The following is a 19,533-nucleotide window of genomic DNA, read 5'->3' as shown; positions in this document are numbered from 1 at the left end:
GTTTTCCGTAAGACATATTATAGAGCTAGCGTCCAGGCCATAAATTTAAAGAAGTCAAGCTTGACATCGAACCTGAACACCCCAAAACAGATTAAAAAAAGTGGTTCTCTCGCATTCTCAAGGTTCCCTACGGTAACGACCCCTCAAAATACTTAGGATTACCTATAGAAGTGGGGGTCCCTAAAGTTGCAGTGCTCAAAGATGTTACTGAAAAAACATGTAAGAAAATGGTTTAAGTGAAAACATCAACTCCTCTCTCATGCAGATTGGGAGGTTCTCCTAAAATATATGACCACTTCTATGTCCAATTACACAGCTTCCCATTTTTCTCTCCAGACTTCTCATCACAATCATGTTTGGTAGGCTATGTTGAGATTCTATTGGGGCCAAAGGGAGAACGAAAAGAAACTCCAATTTGATTTCATTGACAAGACTCTACCTTTGCAAGGGGTGTGGCGGCTTAAGCTTTCGCAATTCCACCCTTCAAAACCATGCCTGGCCTTCTTTCAAAAGTGACTTGGAGATTATGGAAAAACCCGTCCTCCTTATGGGTTAAATTGATGAAGGCCGTTTATTTCCCAATAACTAATTTTCTCCATGCTGACCAAGGAAACAAGCCCGTACGGACCTGGCGCAACGTTCTCGAATGGAGGAAAGTTCTTCTCTAGCAAATTGGCAATGGAGAATCAGTTAGGATATGAGAAGACAAGTAGGTCCTCTCGCTCCCAGATTTTCATCTTCAGTATCCCAAACCATCTCACTGCCCTATTTAATATGTGGCTAACATCATTAATCATTCCCATTCATCATGGAAAACTGATTTGATTTGCTGGACTACTATTTCCACCCATCTAACAAGCAAGCAATCCTCAAAATTAAATTGAGCCTTACTCCTTAAGAAGATTTCCAGATTTGGGGAGCCTGCCCGTAAAGTTTTTTTTTTTTGTTTTTTCAATCCAAGCAACCTATTACCTCCTCTCAATTCTCAGAAATCTGCCTTTCAAGCATCATCATCTAGAATTCATAAATGGCAATCCATTCCCCCCATTGTACAGTCAAAATATGGAACAACTGATCTCTTCCTAAGATTAAAGCTTTTCTATGGAGATCATATGCTGAAGGAATTGCATTGGGAGAGGGGCTGATGAAGAGACATCTTCCAATCGATCCATCTTGAAGTGGAAACAATTGACCACATCCTTCTTGGCTACCCATTCTCTAGAGCTACATGGTTCGGCATTAGTCTTTCCTACGTCGTTTGCACTGAAGGGATCCCCATACTATCTCGTTGCATTCAATTTCCAAACATGAAACAAGCCATTGAAATCTAGAGTTTATATATGCACCCTCACTTGCTGGTTATTTTGGATTGCAAGGAACGATTTGTTGCTTAATAGACGTGAATAGTCCCCTATTGAAGTCTTCACCGTGGTTGACAAAGCATTTGAAGAATTTTGGGATGCTACTGTCAAACCTCCAAATCAGAATCACACCCCTTCGACTTTAGGCCAAGGTAATTAGATTCCTCTTCCTCTAGGGTTCTCTAAAGTTAATTGTGATGCAACTCTCCCCTATGATCCATCCACCCGGTGGGGCTTGCTTGGAATCACCATAAGATATCAGTCTGGAGTGTTATACCCCATACCCAAAAAAATTACTTAATATTGATTTTTTATGATTGATAGGTGCTTAAGGGATTTGTTTTGACACAATTTGGTTCGAGTCAGCCCAATAAATTGTTTACTAACAATACATATAAATATAATTTTATTATTTATAGCATTGAGTGGGTTAGATTTTTTATGTGATAGTTGGCATGGATTGGTTAGCTGTCTATCGATCATGGCAGTGTCCATTGCTTTGAGAAGGAGGTCATCTTCAAATCTAGAGATGAGGACAAGTTTACATATGCAGGAGTGAGTTTGGGTGCATCGTCGCTACCCTCGATATCAGCTCTACAGGCCAGGAGATTGATCTACCAGGGATGTCGGGATTTTTTAGCCAACATAGTGGATGAGAGAATGAAGGGACTAGCATTAGTAGACATATAGGTTGCCATGAATTTTCCAAATGTATTTCCTAATGACCTAGTGGTCTTACCACTTGACAAGGAGACAAAGTTATCGATAGAGAATGTGCCAGATACAACATCTATCTCCAAGGTAAGGGTGTCAATTGGTTATTTTCGGTTTGGTTTCGGATCAGTTTAAGAAACAAAATGTAGAAACCAACACCAAACCGTACAAGAATAGGAATACATTTTCAAAATCAAAACCGAATTAAATTGGTTCGGTTTCGGTTTTTATTCGGTTTTGTATTCAGCTTCTTAGTGGGTTTTAATTTGGATTCATATTTGGTTTAGGTCCTATTTTAAATGTTTGGGACAACTTTTCTACATATTCACCAATTAAAAACCTTTATTTGTTTGGATCATACTCTATCAAACTTTTCCTAAACACTAAAATGGAAAAGAATTTATCTTCCACATTTGATTAAAAATTTTAAAAATAATATAATTTTATGTGGTTCCTTATTCGGTTTGAAAATAAATAATTTGGTTTGGTTTAACGGTTTTAGGCATGAAACCAAAACTGAACCAAACCTAGAAAAGATTCTAGCTTTGGAAACCAAAATCGAACTGATTTACTTCAGTTCGGTCTTAAACGGCTGGTTACGGTTTTGGTTCTAAATTGATATCTTTACTCCAAGGCACCTTATAGGATGGCACCAGCAGAGTTGAGAGAGTTGAAAGAGCAGCTACTGAGTAAGGGGTTTGTCAGGCTCAACTCATCTCCATGGGGAACACCTGTACTATTTGTGAAGAAGAAGGATGGGTTGATGAGATTGTGCATTGACTACAGAGAATTGAACAAAGTTATTATCAAGAACAAGTATCTACTGCCACATATAGATGACATGCTTGTTCAGCTACAAGGTTCTACGGTCTTTTGCAAGATTGGCCTTAGGTCAGGTATCATCTACGAAAGATCAGGAGAGACGATATCTCGAGGATTGCATTCAAGACCCGCTATAGACATTACGAGTTCATAATGATGTCGTTTGGGTTGATGAATGCCCTAGCAGCATTTATGCACTTGATGAACTAGGTCTTCCATGAGTTCTTAGACCGGTTTGGCATCGTTTTTATTGATGATATCTTAGTTTATTCCAAAAGCGAGGAAGAGCATAAGGCACATCTGGAAGCGGTGCTTTAGAGGTTTAGGGAGCACCAGTTGTTTGCCAAACTCTGCAAGTGTGAGTTTTGGTTGGGCTATGTAATTTCAGAAGATGGCATTTTAGTTGATCCCAATAAGATAGAGGTTGTGATTAAGTAGAGCAGGCCAACTAGTATTATGGAAATCGGGAAAAAAGTCCTCTCCAATTCCCTAAAAGTGTAGTGCGGTGCAGTTCGGGGTTGATAGCTAGACACGTGGAAGACGTTAAATCCAACGGTGCCGAGCTCGAGAAGAAAGAAAAAAAAAATTGGGTCAATCGAGTTTGGCACCGTTGGATTTAGCATATTGCACGTGTCGAGCTCTCATCTCCGAACTGCACCACGCTGCACTTTTAGTGAGTTGGAGAGGATTTTAATTCACAGAAATCCGGAGTTTCTTGGAGTTAGTCGGATAATACTGGAGGTTCATAGAGGGACAGCATTTCAAAGGTTCTTTCTTTCTTTCTACTAGAGGAATCTGTGATGACTCCCACTTGTTATGTTTTTCCTAAACTGAATGAATGCTTTGCTCCACTTTCAAGAGATCTAAGGGCCATCTCAAATTGCTGTTTTTTTACTTTCTAGTCCGAATCTCTCTCCATCCCTGTGCAGCTCTGCTTGTATTCTTCCTCCCCCCAAAAAAGTACCATTATCTGTTCATGTGTATTAGTTTTTGCTAGTATGACCATAAGCATCTGCCTGGAATCAAAGCTCTAACTGTTACCTGTTGGGCCAAAATATTTCTGAATAAGTCCCTTCAACAGTAACCTGGAGGATTTTGAAAGAATAATTAGATGGGAAAAAAGAACGATACCTGGTCGCTTTGTCCCTGCATCTAGAAACTGGTGGGCACGAAATGATCACTCCACCCCCATGGAAAGTCATAATTTTCACCGCCCATTATGTTTTTGCGCATTGTCTTACCCCACAGCCCCAGTTAGATTGTCCCTTCTTCAAAACCACCAAGGACAGAGAGAGACGGTTGAGGGGCTCGTAATTTTGGATCCAGATCCTCTATGGCACGCTGCCCGTACGTAGCGGCTTGTGCGGCGCAGATTGAGCCGCATACGCAAAGACCGCCTTATCCCTGCCCAAACGCCTCGCCCAAATAAGGGTAAGGCGGTCATTGCACACACGACACAGTCTGCGCCGCACAGGCCTTTACGGACAGCTGGGCCGTAGGCGATCTGAATTCCTTAATTTTACCTGAAAGATGTTGAAACCATAATAAAATTTTATTTTGGGTTATGCTTGGGCCTTCTCCTAGCTCGTATTCCTTGGAAACCCATGACATGAAATGATTTTGATCCTTTACAGTCAGGCAGCCGAGCAGCCAATGTGTGGCCCACGCACAGGTAGAGGCGAAATAACTGCCCTATCTACTGCCCGAGCACCTTGCTCGATGAGTCCACTCTCTGCCTGTGTGAGGACGCAGAATGGCTGGTCGGCTGCCCTGCCGTAGACGATCCAAATTGTGAAAAATTAAGGCCAACTTTTGGAATTGACCCCTAAGGAGTAAGTGCTCAAAATTGTAATTTTACGCAAGAAAAAAAAAAAGGAATTAATAAATAATTAAATGGTACACAGAGGAAAGGAAGAATTTACACTCTAGTTACATCGCCACCGCCGGAAAACCCTGACGACAGTTCGGCATAACCGACCGACCGGGAACCGTTGCCGGCATTGTTGGATAATTCTCCAAATGTAGTACAACTTCCTGCCAATTTATGACCTCTTACAATTTGCTCCTTGACATGATCCGGCAATCTCAATGTATACCGTTCATCATTCGGATCTCGTTCCACATTTATGATGGAGTGCCCCGTAGAATGCCACCTAAATCTGTTAATTTTCATATCATTCACAGGTTTTTGTTTTCCATTTCCATCCTTTTGTGTAACAATTAATGCACCAGCAGCACTTGTTGTTGCACCCTTATCATGGCTATCTCCTTTATCCACCACCACCAACACCACCTCTTCACGTTCTTCCTCTTCTTCATCTTTTGTAGACACACTATTATTATCTTCTCTTGTTGTCCCATTCTCCTGTTGATCATTCTCTGCCGTCGGTTGAGATTCTGTGACAATATTATTATTCTGATCTTGTTGTGATTTCTCAGATGGTAAGAGGCTTCTCCTACAAAGTGGGCATGTGTTATGGTTTCCAAACCATAAGTCTATACAGTCTGGATGAAACACATGATTACAAACTGTTAAAAGGCGAAGCTCATCGTCGTCTTCGAATTCAGCCAAGCAAACAGCACATTCTAGACCACATTTATCTTGTCGGAGATCTTTCACCATGGAATACACAAGTGTAGGGAATGTAGCAATGATTGAAGGGTCTAGGCCATTCGAGGCGGCTCCGCCACCACCACCACCACCACCACCAGCATTTGGTTGGACAGCATTGCTGGCTGGGATACGGCCGGAATTTCGAATATTCGATGTATTGAGTAGGTATGCCATAAAGCAACGACAGAGGTAGATGGAGAAGATGCCACCAAAGAAGAAAACAAGGAGGATAATAGTGAGGGTTACAGTTACCGGCGGTGCGGTGTAAGATGAATCTGTTTGATTTGAATGTGATGATGATTGGGGATCGAAATTTGTCGACATTGCCAGAAAGCAGCAACCAAAGATAATAAGCCAGAGGTTAGATACCCTACTGGCCTTAGGGTTTGCATGAAGAAGAAGAAGAAGAAGAAAAAGGCTATGTTTGAGGAAAATGAAACAAAGTTAAAAGTTTTGTGCTTCTTTGGGTCTCATTTCTGTTTTTTGTTTTGTTGTCTTCTTTTTTCTCTTCCTTAGAATTTTAGCGGATTAGTATGTCGACATGGCAGTGTTGGTTTTTCCTTTGCGGTAATGAGGTAATGACAAAAGACATTGAACGAGTCGCTTGTGAGAAGAAAAGCAAATTGATAAGATTGAGGGTTTGTGATTGTATGTGCCCTTCTATTGCCATTCCATCTGTTGTGGTTTTGTGGTTTTGATCCTTGTGGTGATAAGAGAGGTGCAGGGGTGGCCTTTTTTAAATGGACCATGTTTGATACAATCTGATGATATCCCACAATTTGCCATTGATTTTTCTGGGGGTCATCTTGTAATTCATTTTAAATTTTGGATCCAATGGTGAGGAACCGAGCTACAACAGTTTTGGGTTTCATAGTAGCAATCCTCTTTTTAAGGCTATGTTTTTTTTTTTTTTGGTAACAAGAAGAAACTTTATTTAGAAACATGCAAACTTCTCAAGGATTGGAAAGTGAACATAACTCTCGCAACCAAGGAGTGGATATATGCCATACTGTCATGCATGTAATCGACAGTGCCCTCCGTGCCAGGGAGTCAGCCACACTGTTTATCTCCCTTGGAATAAAACGAAAATGCAAGATGTAAACAAAGATGATAAATACAAAGATATCATCAACAATAGACCGTATCACCAATGGTGTTGGATTGCCCCTTGCTATAAGAGTGGTGATAAGGTTGTTATTATCAAATTCAACAATCACATGTAAATAACCCTGTGAGTGAAGATCGAACAACCCTTGTCGAACTGCAAGAGCCTCTCCAACCAAGATATCATGGAATACCAATGGCCCTGAAACAGCCAGTATTTGATTGAATTAGGCTATGTTTGGTTGCCAAGAAAAGAAAAGAAAATTTTAATCTATATGTATATATATATATATTTTTTTGAATTTGAGGAGAGAAATAGACACATAAATCAATCATTGTGTTATCATAGTTTTTGTCTTATTTTGATTTTTTTTTTTCTTTTTATTTCTTGACAATCAAACATAGAAAAAGTGTGTGCAGAAGGAACCCTTTTGCACACCTACACCCATACCACCGTTCCCCCATAATAGTGAATTCTCTTATATAGCCCTTTTCTAAATGTAAAATTTGTTATGGGAAGCCCTTCAATCGGCGGAATAAGTATTCTATTGTCAAAGGGAACCCATTCCCCTCTTTTTAATACGTGTCATGACAAAGATTTCATTTTTGTGGAAAAATGTTTATCTGACACCCCCAAAATGAAATGTTATGCAAAAACAAAAGGTTCCTCCTACAAGCTTGTGTTAAGAACTTTTCATACACATCCCACTTTAAATATTGCCATGTGTTAAATTATGGAGCCTAATTCAATCAAATACTCTCCCATATATTGACATGCATATCTCATACATGCCTACAATATTTCAACTTCCATTGCCCCATAGTTTTGATTTTCAAAACTCTGTTTTGGATGTGGAGACCTCAATAAAACTGAAATTTAACATGTGAGTAGGGGACAACGTAGAGGTATAACTGTCACGCCCCCATTTCCGAATAGGAATAAAGTACAGTCAAGGAGTGACCAGGATGACATGCGTCATCCCCTTTCGCTACCAAAGTCACTGACACAGTGTCTCAATCTACAGTCAACAGTCAAAGTAAAACATAATAATTACGGTTACTGAGATAAGAGGAAATTTCCATTCCAAAATAGAGTAATTACAAGCGGAAGCGATTAGATAGTAGTTACCATATGTTCAGCTGGCTAGGTGATACAAATAAAGTTTAACACTATTTGCCGACTGACCATGACGTAACTACTTAAAAAGAGTATAAAGTATTACAGACAAATGTTTATAACGGGCACAAAGACCCAAAAGAACCAAAAGAGGGGACAATCCCCAACATCAACACGGCCCGTAGGTACAATCGTCACAGGGGCATCCGTCCCCGTGTTCCTCTGACACAGCATCGGGCTCCTCCATGCCGATAACAACATAATCAGCTGGCTGGGCCTCGAGACCAGCTAGATAACCACCATCTGCATCAAAATCTAAAAGAATGTGTACACAGCGGGATTAGCTCCACTGAGCCAGTGAGGGGAAGGGGAATGCACAAACACACAATAACAAATAGTCCATGATGAATGTAATGTTTTTAGATTTTCCATCTAACACACAGTCTAAGTTGGGGTATATGCTACTATGATAACTTGGGAGACATTGTGGGTCACTTAACTTATCACCACAATGAAACCTTTATTATCACCAGAGAGTCTACGCCGATCGAAGCCACCAAGACCACCCAGTGACGGACCCCGATGATCAGTGGTCATCCCTGACCTGGCCTCTCTCCCCCACAAGCAACAAGGAGCCCCAATCACCCAACACCAAACCCCTGTTGGTAAGGGTCGTAGCATAGGGAAGTGAATCCTAACCGCATTTATACTACATGCAAATCCTATCGTCCTAAGAGGTATTCCGGGTGCATCAACGTTCCATTCCATCTAGTACCCAGGTACCAGCACGGCACGACACATACAGGGCAACATGGTAATTAATAAATCTCATGAACATTTCTGGGGTTCCGGCACCGACACACCCGACACCGTAACCCGATTCAATAATGTAAAGCAAACATAACAACATCTCATCAAATCGTAACCAAGATATTTTATATTCAAGGATGCAACATGTTCATAAATGATGCAAGTATCAGAGTAATTGTATAATTCATATTGAATAAGCCCAATCATCACCCAAAACCCACTCACTAGTTGTTCGATCGTCGCTTGGGGTGTTTAGTAGGATTTACCTCGGTACACATTCTCCCGTATAGGTTATAAATTCTGGGGATGAGTGAGAATAGTGTTAGAAGAGTATAGGTAGGTCCCATTATGGGTCCCAATAGTTAAATTTTAGGTTTTACACAAGACGGCACGGACGGACTCAGGGACAGAGGCAACCAAATGAGTCCGTTCCTGGCTCTGTCCAGGCATACAGTGAAAACAGGAGGGACGGATTCACGGACGGAACCACTAGGTGAATCCGTTTGTGCATCCGTTTGAACCCTGAGACACACCCGAGAGGGAACGGAACCACGGACAGAACCAATAGATGAATCTGTTCCTAGCTCCATCCAAGCCAGTCAACAGCTTGTACAGAACGGATCAACGGACGGAGCCACAATGCTGGATCCATTCGTGGATCCGTTGAGTCTCTATCCGAGATTTTGAAGGATTTCCACCTCCAGCCTTCCATCCTTGGGGTTACATGGCTCCTAGGGTTAGAGAGGAGAGTCCTAAGCCTCCCTAGGGTCAATAGCACCCAGTTCAACTGTGGGCCTTAGAGGATCCAAGGAGTTGGAATCACTTCTAGGGTTTCTCCATTCCTAAGTTAAGGTCTTAAAGCTTAGAACAGCAGCTAAGGTTGCTAGGGTTATGGATGGCATTAAGGAAGGAGTAGGTCTCCATTTAGGAGGCCAAATTATTAACATTGGGTTTCCCAAAGGAAACCCTAAGTGAATCCGATCCATGAGGGATTCTCCCATTTGAAATGGAAAGAGAGGGAAGAAGGGAAAGGCACTCACCAAACTTGATGAGCCAATGGATGAAGTCCACCTCCAGCCCTCCTCCAATCACTTCCTTCTTCTCCTTCAATGCTCTCCCAGCCTTCAACGGTTTGGTTAATTGGTAGGAGAAGTGAAAAAGCCAATGGATGGCTAAGCTAAATATTTATAGCAAGCTAGTGGCCCACTCAGGGCCTGTTTGGTTTGGGGCACTTAGAATAAAACACATTTAAATGCAACCATAGGCTAGTGGGTCCACCAACATAGCACATACACACTTCAAGAGAACCATGGATGGGGTCCACCATGCCTGGGGGGCTCAGGTATAATGTCTGGGGCATGGGGTATGGGCCCCACACAAGGAAAACACTCAAAAGCATAAAATAGCACGGACGGATCCACGGACGGAACCAATCTTGTGACTCCGTCGCTGCCCTAAGGGCAGAAACACAAGAAAAGTTGTTGGGCATTGACCCACACTTCAAGGCCATAGAGGGGAGGGTACACTAACATACTTCAGGGCAATAACTTACCCTTCGACCGTCATGACATGTCCTTCGTGATCCTGAAGAGTTTTCCGACCTCGATGCTAAGCTCATCGCTGAGCGAGATGTCTAAATGTGGGGACACAGGAAAAACCTTCCGGTACTCTTTACTTCGGTGGCTCATGCTAGGAGGATGGTCAAAGAAATCACCATTGATAAATCTCCCCCACAGCCTATTGAGGAACCTCTCTTCGACAGGCAGGCCCGTGAACTGGTCAATGATCTTGTAGCTGGGCTTGACCACCAGTGAGAACAGTTCTCCGACGTACATGGCAGTAGTATCTACGCGTCATAAGGAAGAGATTCATGAATAAATAGTATACCCTGGTGCAGATATAACATTCCCCCCACCTTACAAGAAATTTCATCCCCGAAATTTGGCGTACCTTGTAAGAATCCAAAGGAAGGATACTTCGCTCGCATCTCCATTTCGGCTTCCCAAGACGCTTCTTCCTCCGGGTGGTTGCACCACTTCACCTTTACGTAGTGAATAGGTCGATTGCAAAGATTCACCACCTTGCTGTCCAGAATCTTCTTGGGCTGTTCTTTATAAGACATATCCGCTGCTAACTCCGGTGGTTCCTGAGATAGGACACGGCTTGGGTCATACACGTACTTCCATAACATGGACACATGGAAGATGTCATGCATACCGTCTAAAGATGGTGGGATTACCAACCGATAAGCCACTGGTCCGACCGTCACAAGGATTTCATAGGGCCCAATGAATCTCGAGCTTAGCTTGCCTTTCTTGCTGAACCGCATCACACCCATGGTGGGCGACACCTTGAGAAACACCTTATCACTGACAGAGAACTCTAGATCTGTACGTCTCTGGTCCGCATAGCCTTTCTGCCTAGACTGGGCAGCCTTGATCTGTTCACGGATCAAGTTCACCTTCTCATAAGTCACTTGGATCAATTCAGGCCCAAGGATGCATCGTTCACCTACCTCGTCCCAGTACAATGGAGTGCGGCACTTCTTCCCATATTGAGCTTCAAATGGTGCCATACCGATGGTAGCTTGGTAACTATTGTTTTAGGCGAATTCGATAAGCGAGATGTACTCATCCTAGTTACCTTGCATATCAATGGCACAGGCTTGGAGCATATCTTCCAATGTCTGTATTGTCCTTTTCGACTGACCGTCCGTCTACGGATGGAAGGCAGTGCTAAAACTCAACAAGGTACCCATAGCTTTCTGGAATCCGCCCCAGAACTTGGATGTGAACCTGGTGTCCCGATCTGAGATGATGCTAACCAGAACTCCATGCAAGCGAACCACGTTATCAATGTACAAGTGAGCTAGCTTATCCATCGAATAGGTGACCTTGATGGGGATGAAATGAGTTATCTTTGTCAACCTATCCATAATGACTCACAAGGCATCAACACCCCTGGGTGTATGGGACAACCCAGTGACGAAGTCCATGGTAACATGTTTCCATTTCCATTCTGGCACAGGCAAAGACTGTAAAAGGCCATGGGGCTGTTGTCTATCCACTTTCACTTGGTGACAAGTGAGACATCTAGCCCCAAATTCAGTTGCATCCCTCTTCATTCCACTCCACCAATAGTATCCCTTCAAGTCTCTGTACATCTTAGTACTACCTGGATGGATCGAATAAGGAGAATCATGAGCTTCTGACAACACTTCTTTTCTCAGTTGATCATCCTTGGGAACACATAGCTAATCCATTAATATGAGGATACCACTCTCAGTCAATGTGAAATCCAGATCTCACTGTGTATCACCCTGAATAGCTTCAATGATCTCCTGGAAGCGTTCATCGGAGGCCTGGGCAGACTGAATCCTTTCCACCAAGGTTGACTGCACCGATAGGGCTGCTAGAGATAAGGTAACACCCTTTACCAATAACTCCAGATCCATCCTTCTAGCATCCTCATCAAGTTCCTTACTGACAGCCAAGGGCGCAATGGATAAAGTTTACGACTTTCGACTAAGAGCATCCACCACAACGTTTACCTGACTGGGATGGTAGTGGATGGTGCAATCATAGTCCTTCATGAGCTCCAACCATTGCCTCTGTCTCATGTTAAGTTCCTTTTAAGTGAAGACGTACTTAAGACTTTTATGGTCGCTATAGATCTCACTCTTCTCTCCATACAAGTAGTGTCTCCAGATCTTCAGAGCAACACAACTACTAGCTCTAGGTCGTGAGTTGGGTGATTCTTCTCATAATCCTTCAACTAACGAGAAGCATAGGCTACCACTTTTCCATCCTGCATAAGAACATAGTCGAGTCCCATCTTTGAAACATCACTATAGACTACCATCCCTCCAGTACCATTTGGAATAGTGAGTACCGGAGCCGAAACCAAACGTTGCTTCAATTCCTGGAAGCTCCTCTCACAGTCATCGGACTACTCGAACTTCACTCCCTTTTGGGTCAGTCGAGTCATAGGGGATGAAATCCTTGAAAAATTCACAATCAACCTCCTGTAGTAGCCGGCTAGATCGAGGAAGCTGTGAATATCTGCTCCACTCTTGGGTGTCTCCCAGTCAACTAAGGACTTCACCTTGCCCGGGTCAACTTCAATACCCTTGACAGAAACCAGGTGACCCAGAAAAGCCACTTGTTGTAGCTAGAACTCGCACTTGCTGAATTTAGCGTAAAGTTGCTTTCCCTCAAGCGTTGCAACATGAAGCGAAGGTGGTCAACGTGCTCCTCTTCGCTCTTGGAGTACACCAGAATGTCATCAATAAACACGATAACGTACTTATCTAGCATGTCATGAAACACCCTATTCATTGACTCCATAAAAGTTGCCGGGGCATTGGTCAGTCCGAAGGACATAACCAGAAACTCATAGTGACCATATCGCGATCTGAATGCTGTCTTATTGATGTCACTATCCCATGATCTTCTACTGATGGTACCCCGAACGAAGGTCGATCTTTGAGAACACCTTTGGGTCTTGCAACTGATCGAATAAGTCGTCGATCCTAGGCAGCGGGTACCAGTTCTTAATCATAAGCTTGTTGAGTTCATGGTAATCAATGCACATACGCATACTACCGTCCTTCTTTACGAATAAAACAGGGGTGCCCCACAGGGAAACACTTGGCCTAATGAAGCCCTTCTTTAACAGGTCATTTAGTTGCTCTTGAAGTTTCCTTCAATTTCGAAGGGGCCATTCTATAAGGAGGCTTAGACACTAGGGCAGCACCCGACACCAGGTCTATCATAAACTCTGTCTCTCGGTCAGGTGGTAACCGTGTGAGGTCTTCTAGGAAGACGTCAGGGAAGTCTCTTACCACACTTATCTCTTCCATAGGTGTAATCCTTGCTTCAGTGTCCAACACAGAGGCTAAGTAACACTGGCAACCCTCTTCTAACAACTTCTGGACTTGGAGAGCTGAGATGATAGTTTTTTTAGGCTTCCTACTTTTGTTGCCCTTGAACATGAATTCCTTGCCCTCCTCTGGCTTGAAGAGTACTTTCCTCTCTGCGCAGACCAAGCTGGCTCCGTAAGTGGACAACTAATCCATTCCCAGGATTATGTCAAAGTCCTTCATGTGCAGAATTATCAAACTAGCCTCCAGCCCGTGGTCACTCACCCGCACAGGACAAGAATTGAAGATTTGGTCAAGCTTGACCTTACTACCCCTCGGTGTACTAACTATCAGCTTCTGCTCCATACTTGCCGGTCTAATAGGTAGAGAACATACAAAAATCATGCCTGACAAACACCGAACAGCCAAACATGATAAACTCAACATAAAAGAGTTACATTCAAGTGGTTGAGTGCAATACCTATCATGACACTAGGGTCAGCTTGGGCTTCTTCATGAATGATAGAATACACTCACCCATGGGCTCTGTTGGCTGGAGAAGGGAGAAGTGAGCAAACAGCTGCCTTGGCTTGGGGTGCCTTAGAAGATACTGTTGGCCATGAACCTGCCTGTCGTGGATGTGGGCAATCTTTTACCATATGATCGGCCTCCTTGCAGTTGTAACATATGAGAGTCTGGGTCCCATAATAAGGAGCCGATGTAGCTTTGGGTCCCTAGGCCACATCAGGTTTACGGGACTGAATTGGAGTTGCAGTCGTGTAGGCCCCTCTCTTCTGGAACTTCTTAGGTCCCCTAGAGTTATAGGATGATGTGGGCCACTTGCCATCTTGTATGGCCCTGTAGTTCTCTCTTTGCTGATCTTCAATCATCTTAGCAGGCTGGACCACTTCTGCATAGGTAGGTACTTATGCAGCACCACGGAGGTATTCAAGTTGGCTGCCAGCCCTCTCTCAAACCTTCTCGCTTTAACCCCCTCAGCCTTCATGTGCTCCGGAGCAAAATAGAAGTGCTCCTCAAAGGCCTACTGATATTCAACGACCGACTTGGATCCCTGGCTGAAGTTCATGAACTCGACTTCCTTCTTATCTTGAAAATTCCTTGGAAAGTAATTCTCGAGAAAGGCCTCTGTGAATTGAGTCCATGTTGCATTTAGGTACTTGGTCCAGAAGTGTTCCTTAGAGGAACGCCACAAAGCATCAACGTCGCCTCGGAGTTGGAAAGTGGCACATCGAATCTTGTCGGTGTCGTTACACTGCAGCACCTCAAAGATTCTCTCCAGGTCCCTTATCCAGGTGGCTGGAAACATAGAATCGTGCACCAGCTTGTAGAAGGTAGGAGGATGATGCTTCTAGAATTTCTCTGAAAGCTTAGAGGCATCAGTCCATTCTGGCGCCACATTTTGGACTTGTGGGGTAGCCGGAGCAGGGGGAGGTGGATTTGGCACTACTTGCACCATAGGAACTTCAGCTGCAGCTAGTGCTAGGGGAGGAATAGCAAGTGCGGCAACAACTACGGGAGCAGGGGCTACGTGCACCAGGGGAGGTACTTGTTGCCCTTCCCGACCAACATTTTGGAGCTGATTGGTCACATTCTGCATGAAAGTGCGCTACTCATGTTGTGCCTCTCGATGCTCCCATTGCATATCCCGCAATATGCTCCCCAATAGTGCAGCAACATCCACATTACTGTTAACGGGGGGCAGTACAGGCAAAGCCTCTTCAGAAACATCACCGGCATCATCCCTAGGAGGGGAACGATTCCGATTGCTGGTATTGACCATGTTTCAGCACTTGTCATAAATAAGATGCTTCACAGGGTTCGCACATAAAAAACAAAGGAAGTAAAGCAAGGTGCCTCGAGGGGACCAGCATAAAAGAAGTGCACAAGGTGTATAGTAACACACAAGGGAGGAACCAAGGCCCTAAGGGTAGGACTGAGCCAGAAAAACAGGCCAAAAGCCCTTTAAAACGCGGACAGATTCATGGACTGAACCAATCCTGTGACTCCATTCGTAACTTCGTCGCCGAAATAGGCTGGACGGACTGACGGACGGATTTACAACGTGAATCCGTTCGTGACTCCGTTCTCAGGGTGCCCAATTTGGACAAAACACCGAGCTGTATGGAACTACGGACGGACCCTTGATTGTGGTTCCGTTCGATGTTCCATATAGTATAAAGAACGAAAAAAATTACATTTTTATGTTGGACGGATTTACGGACGGAACCACGATAGTGGATCCGTTCGCCAAATTTTCATAAAAAAAAAACAAATCGTGAGTTTTAAAACTCATTTGGCTTTTTGGAGAGGACGGAACCACAGAGCAGGGGAGCACCAGATTCGTCCGTTCGAGGTTCCACCGCCATTCCTTTGTGGATTTGGGGCTCATACAACCAAGAATCGATCCTCCTACCACAAAGTAAGGGTTCTTCCCTCCATTCTCGGTTTTCCAAGTTATCTTTCTTAGTTTCCCTAGGGTTTTTGCTTCTTTTCTCTCTTCCTTTTCATTTTATTGTACTAAGTGGCATGAAAGGGCAATGGGACAGTGGATTTCTTAATTCTATTGCTATCAATCAAGGCTGAACACCCCAATCATTCCTACCCCCATCAATTAGGGCAAGGGTTGGGTAAACCCTTCCCAAAACCAAAAATTGCCTACTGTTTTGGGCAAAACAAGTTATAGTTGAAGATGTGTTCTAAATTCTTGTCCATAAATTTGCTGTAGTTTAGACGCACTCTTACTTTGTGGAATTATTCGAATGGTTTCCTAGATGATGGTTGGGACAAAACTCCCAAATTCTCACTGTTTTGGGGAAAGAAGTAGTCCTAAAGCTTGAATGTGTTTAAATCTCTTTCTAAACTTCACATATGCATGCTGATTATATACATTTATGCTTGGTTATATTGTTTAATTGATCTCTTAGTAATGCTCATTGGAGATCCTCTTCTTAAACCCATGTTCAAGGGAGTTCCTTTCCGTTTAAAATTTTATAACTCTTGGTTAGTTAGATTTTGTTTAGTTGCTGAAATTTACATACACATTTTTTGTCAAAGTTAGACTAACAAAACACGTGTATTGTCTCCTATTACTTGTGTGTAGGTGAGTAAATCATAATGGCTCCAAGGCAAAGGGGACACAGGGTTCCCGCAGCAGCACCATTCGATGCCAGTCTCTTTGTGTCTGCTGAGGCAGAGAAGCTATTCAATGAGCACCTCCATAATAGAAAAATTCTCGTGGGGAGAGAAGCTATTGCAGAAGAATTGGTTGCCTTCAAGGTGGGGCAACGATTTGATAGGCTGGGGTGGTTCAACATGTTGTCACCTCCCATGTTCTACTACCCCAGGTTGGTTAGGCACTTCTACTCCAACCTATCCGTCACCCACGAAGATGCAGTAAGGCCCTAGATCACCTCTTTTGTGAAGGGAGTATCCATCTCATTCGATGAAGTAGAACTAGGAGTGATCCTTGGGGTGGATTCCACTGGAGATCGAGTCTATCACCCACCAGGGATGGACCCAAACTCTTGCCTACCTAAGGCAGAGTACAGACATTTGTACGCCACACTCACTAATGAGAAGTTCCACCAACAAGTGAATTTGACCGAGTTTGGCAGATCACAGAGGATCTTGACCATGTTGGCTAAGACCAACCTAGTCCCAATCAAGGGTCACAATACTGAGCCTTCTCTCATGGTTGCTGCTCTAGGCTACTCTCTTTATGAGGGTGTGCAAGTGTGTCTACCCTATGTCATCCTCAGACACATGGAACAAGTATTGGCCAAGTCTTGGAGCAAGAAGATCCTACCCTACGGGAGGCTACTCACCTGAGTATTTCAACACTTCAGGGTAAATCTTGACAACGAGGCTGCAGTAGAGAGTTTTGAGGAACCATTTAGGCACAATGCCCTAGTTCGGATGCACATCCTGTGAATTCACCTAAAGGGGGGTGAATAGGTGAACATAGTGAAAATTATAAACTTTCGCGAAAATAAAAATGTTATCAATATAAGGCAAATAAATTACAAAGATAACACCAAGATTTATAGTGGTTCGGCCAAAACTTGCCTACATCCACTCCTCTCAAAGAGAGAATTCCACTAAATAAATAATCTTGATTAGGAGCAAGAGGACTCTTACAACTACTCTTGATTCTAAGCAAGAGGACTCATGCAACTACTCTTGATTTCGAGCAAAAGGACTCAAACTAATATTTAAATAAAGAGTAATAAAGAAGGAGTTACCTCAACCCTAGTAGTGTATGCTACCTTCCACTTGAAGCTTAATGCTAAGTGAAGTAAAAGAGCTTGTGAAAGAATATGCTTGAATGAATGCTCACTTGAGGCTATTGCAATTAGAGCTTGTAGTGAAGTCTCTTAATGATGGTGATTAGTATTAATTAGAGCTTAAACAAGTGCCTATTTATAGGCTAGGCAGCTCAAACTATTTATGAATCTGTCTTAAGATCGGATTCAAAGGACAGAGCTAATCCGGTATACCGTTTCCCAATCCAGTATGCCAGATCACCAAATTTCTTAAAATAGCCTGACTCAACGGTCAAGTCCCAACGGTCATAAATGGATTCGGTATGATTGATCATGATTCGGCATGCTGGTTCAGGGTAAATCAGACAAAGGTGATCCGGTATGCCGGATCCTAATCCGGCGCACGCCAGAAGCCTACTGAATTCATTTTCCTGAGATTGCATCTGATCTGGCATGCTGTTTTATGATCCAGTGTGCCGGATCAGCCAATTCTGCTGAAATATGTTAAGTCCTTTGTTGGACTTACTTGGATGATTTCCAAATGGGTTTGGTCACATGGATTGGGGTTAATTTTAACCTCCTAAAGTCCATCTAAATAAATGCATGCATTTGTGTGTGCATTATATCATTTGTGACTTTAATTATGATTTTACAACTTAGTACAATTCTAAGTTTTCAATCTTCTTTAAGTCTTGAACTTCATTTCTTTACATGAATGTCTTCAATGTGAGTTCCTCTAACTTGTCTTGATTTTTGTCTTCAAAACTTGTTCTCCATTCTTAATGATTCTTTGATGTTTTGAAAGATTGGACAAATGTTCAATTTGCTTTGAGCATCAATCTCTTGAATTGAGTGCTCCCCCTCACTTGGTGACATGCTCTTATCTATGCATCTTAAATAAGAGTTAGTACAATTCGATTTATTTGTTATCATCAAAACATTTATATCATCATGATAGATGATTGGAGTTTATGTATGAGGACTTTTCCTCAACAATCTCTCCATTTTTTATGATGATAAATATTAACCGAAAATAATGCAATATTCAAGAAATGTATAACATTAATTGTATAATAAGTTCAAAGAGAAAACTGCATCTATTTTTGTTTTTATAACAACTTTTTCTTTCCATTTCTCTCCCCCGTTGGCATTATCAAAAAGCGGGAATATAAAAGAAAATAATAAAGATACAATTAATCATTCAAAGGGGTTACATATCCCTAGTTCTCTTCTTAGCATACAAAATCTCTTCTTACTCAGGGGTTTTGTAAAAATATCTGCAAGTTGCTTCTCGGTCTCTATAAAGTCAAGTCTGATTTCACCCCTTTGAGTTGTATCACGTAAGAATTGATGGCGGATATCAATGTGTTTTGCTCTTGAGTGTAAAATCGGATTTTTGCTAAGATTTATAGCACTCGTGTTATCGCATTGGATTGAGGAAGTGTCAATCTTTATTCCAAAGTCTTGGAGAGTTTGTCTTATCCATAACACTTATGTACAACACCGATCGGCTGTGATGTATTTGGCCTCAGTGGTTGACAAAGCCACAGAATTTTGATTCTTGCTAAACCACAAAACCAAACACGATCCAAGGAAGTGACAAGTCCCACTTGTACTCTTCCGATCTACATGACATCCGGCGAAATCGGCGTCGGAGAAGCTTATAAGGTCAAAGTCATTATTCATTGGGTACCAAAGGCCAATGCTTGGGGTCCCTTTTAAGTATTTAAATATTCTTTTGACAGCACTTAAGTGGGAATACATAGGTTTGGCTTGAAACCTAGCACAAGCACAGACGCTAAACATTATGTTCGATCTACTAGCCGTGTTAAGTAAAGTAAACTACC

General features: G+C 42.7%; 2 protein-coding genes across 2 annotated transcripts; both read right to left on the bottom strand.

Annotated features, from left to right (window-relative positions):
- Window positions 1–4,815: 4,815 nt before the first annotated feature.
- LOC122665534 (RING-H2 finger protein ATL29-like) lies at window positions 4,816–5,857 on the bottom strand. The gene has a single exon (XM_043861688.1). The coding sequence runs from the start codon at window positions 5,833–5,835 to the stop codon at window positions 4,816–4,818; it is 1,020 nt and encodes a 339-aa protein (XP_043717623.1). The 5' UTR covers window positions 5,836–5,857.
- Window positions 5,858–7,901: 2,044 nt separating this feature from the next.
- On the bottom strand, window positions 7,902–11,117 carry LOC122665533. Its single transcript, XM_043861687.1, has 2 exons — window positions 10,493–11,117; window positions 7,902–8,047 (listed from the first exon to the last, which is right to left on the bottom strand). Exons 1-2 carry the CDS (start codon window positions 11,115–11,117, stop codon window positions 7,902–7,904), a joined length of 771 nt encoding a protein of 256 aa, XP_043717622.1.
- Between the last annotated feature and the right edge of the window lie 8,416 nt (window positions 11,118–19,533).

This window comes from Telopea speciosissima, chromosome 6, assembly GCF_018873765.1.
Source record: "Telopea speciosissima isolate NSW1024214 ecotype Mountain lineage chromosome 6, Tspe_v1, whole genome shotgun sequence".
In the NCBI taxonomy this organism is placed as follows: Eukaryota; Viridiplantae; Streptophyta; class Magnoliopsida; order Proteales; family Proteaceae; genus Telopea; species Telopea speciosissima.
This window is presented reverse-complemented; position numbering and strand designations above follow the sequence as displayed.

What these genes read in the sequence shown, in the direction of transcription:
- LOC122665534 (XM_043861688.1), bottom strand. Translation starts at nt 5,835, where the DNA reads ATGTCGACAAATTTCGATCCCCAATCATCATCACATTCAAATCAAACA.
- LOC122665533 (XM_043861687.1), bottom strand. Translation starts at nt 11,117, where the DNA reads ATGGCACCATTTGAAGCTCAATATGGGAAGAAGTGCCGCACTCCATTG. An exon ending in TTCCTTTGGATTCTTACAAG is followed by an intron (nt 8,048 to 10,492) that starts GTACGCCAAATT and finishes ACATTCTTTTAG; the next exon opens with ATTTTGATGCAGATGGTGGT.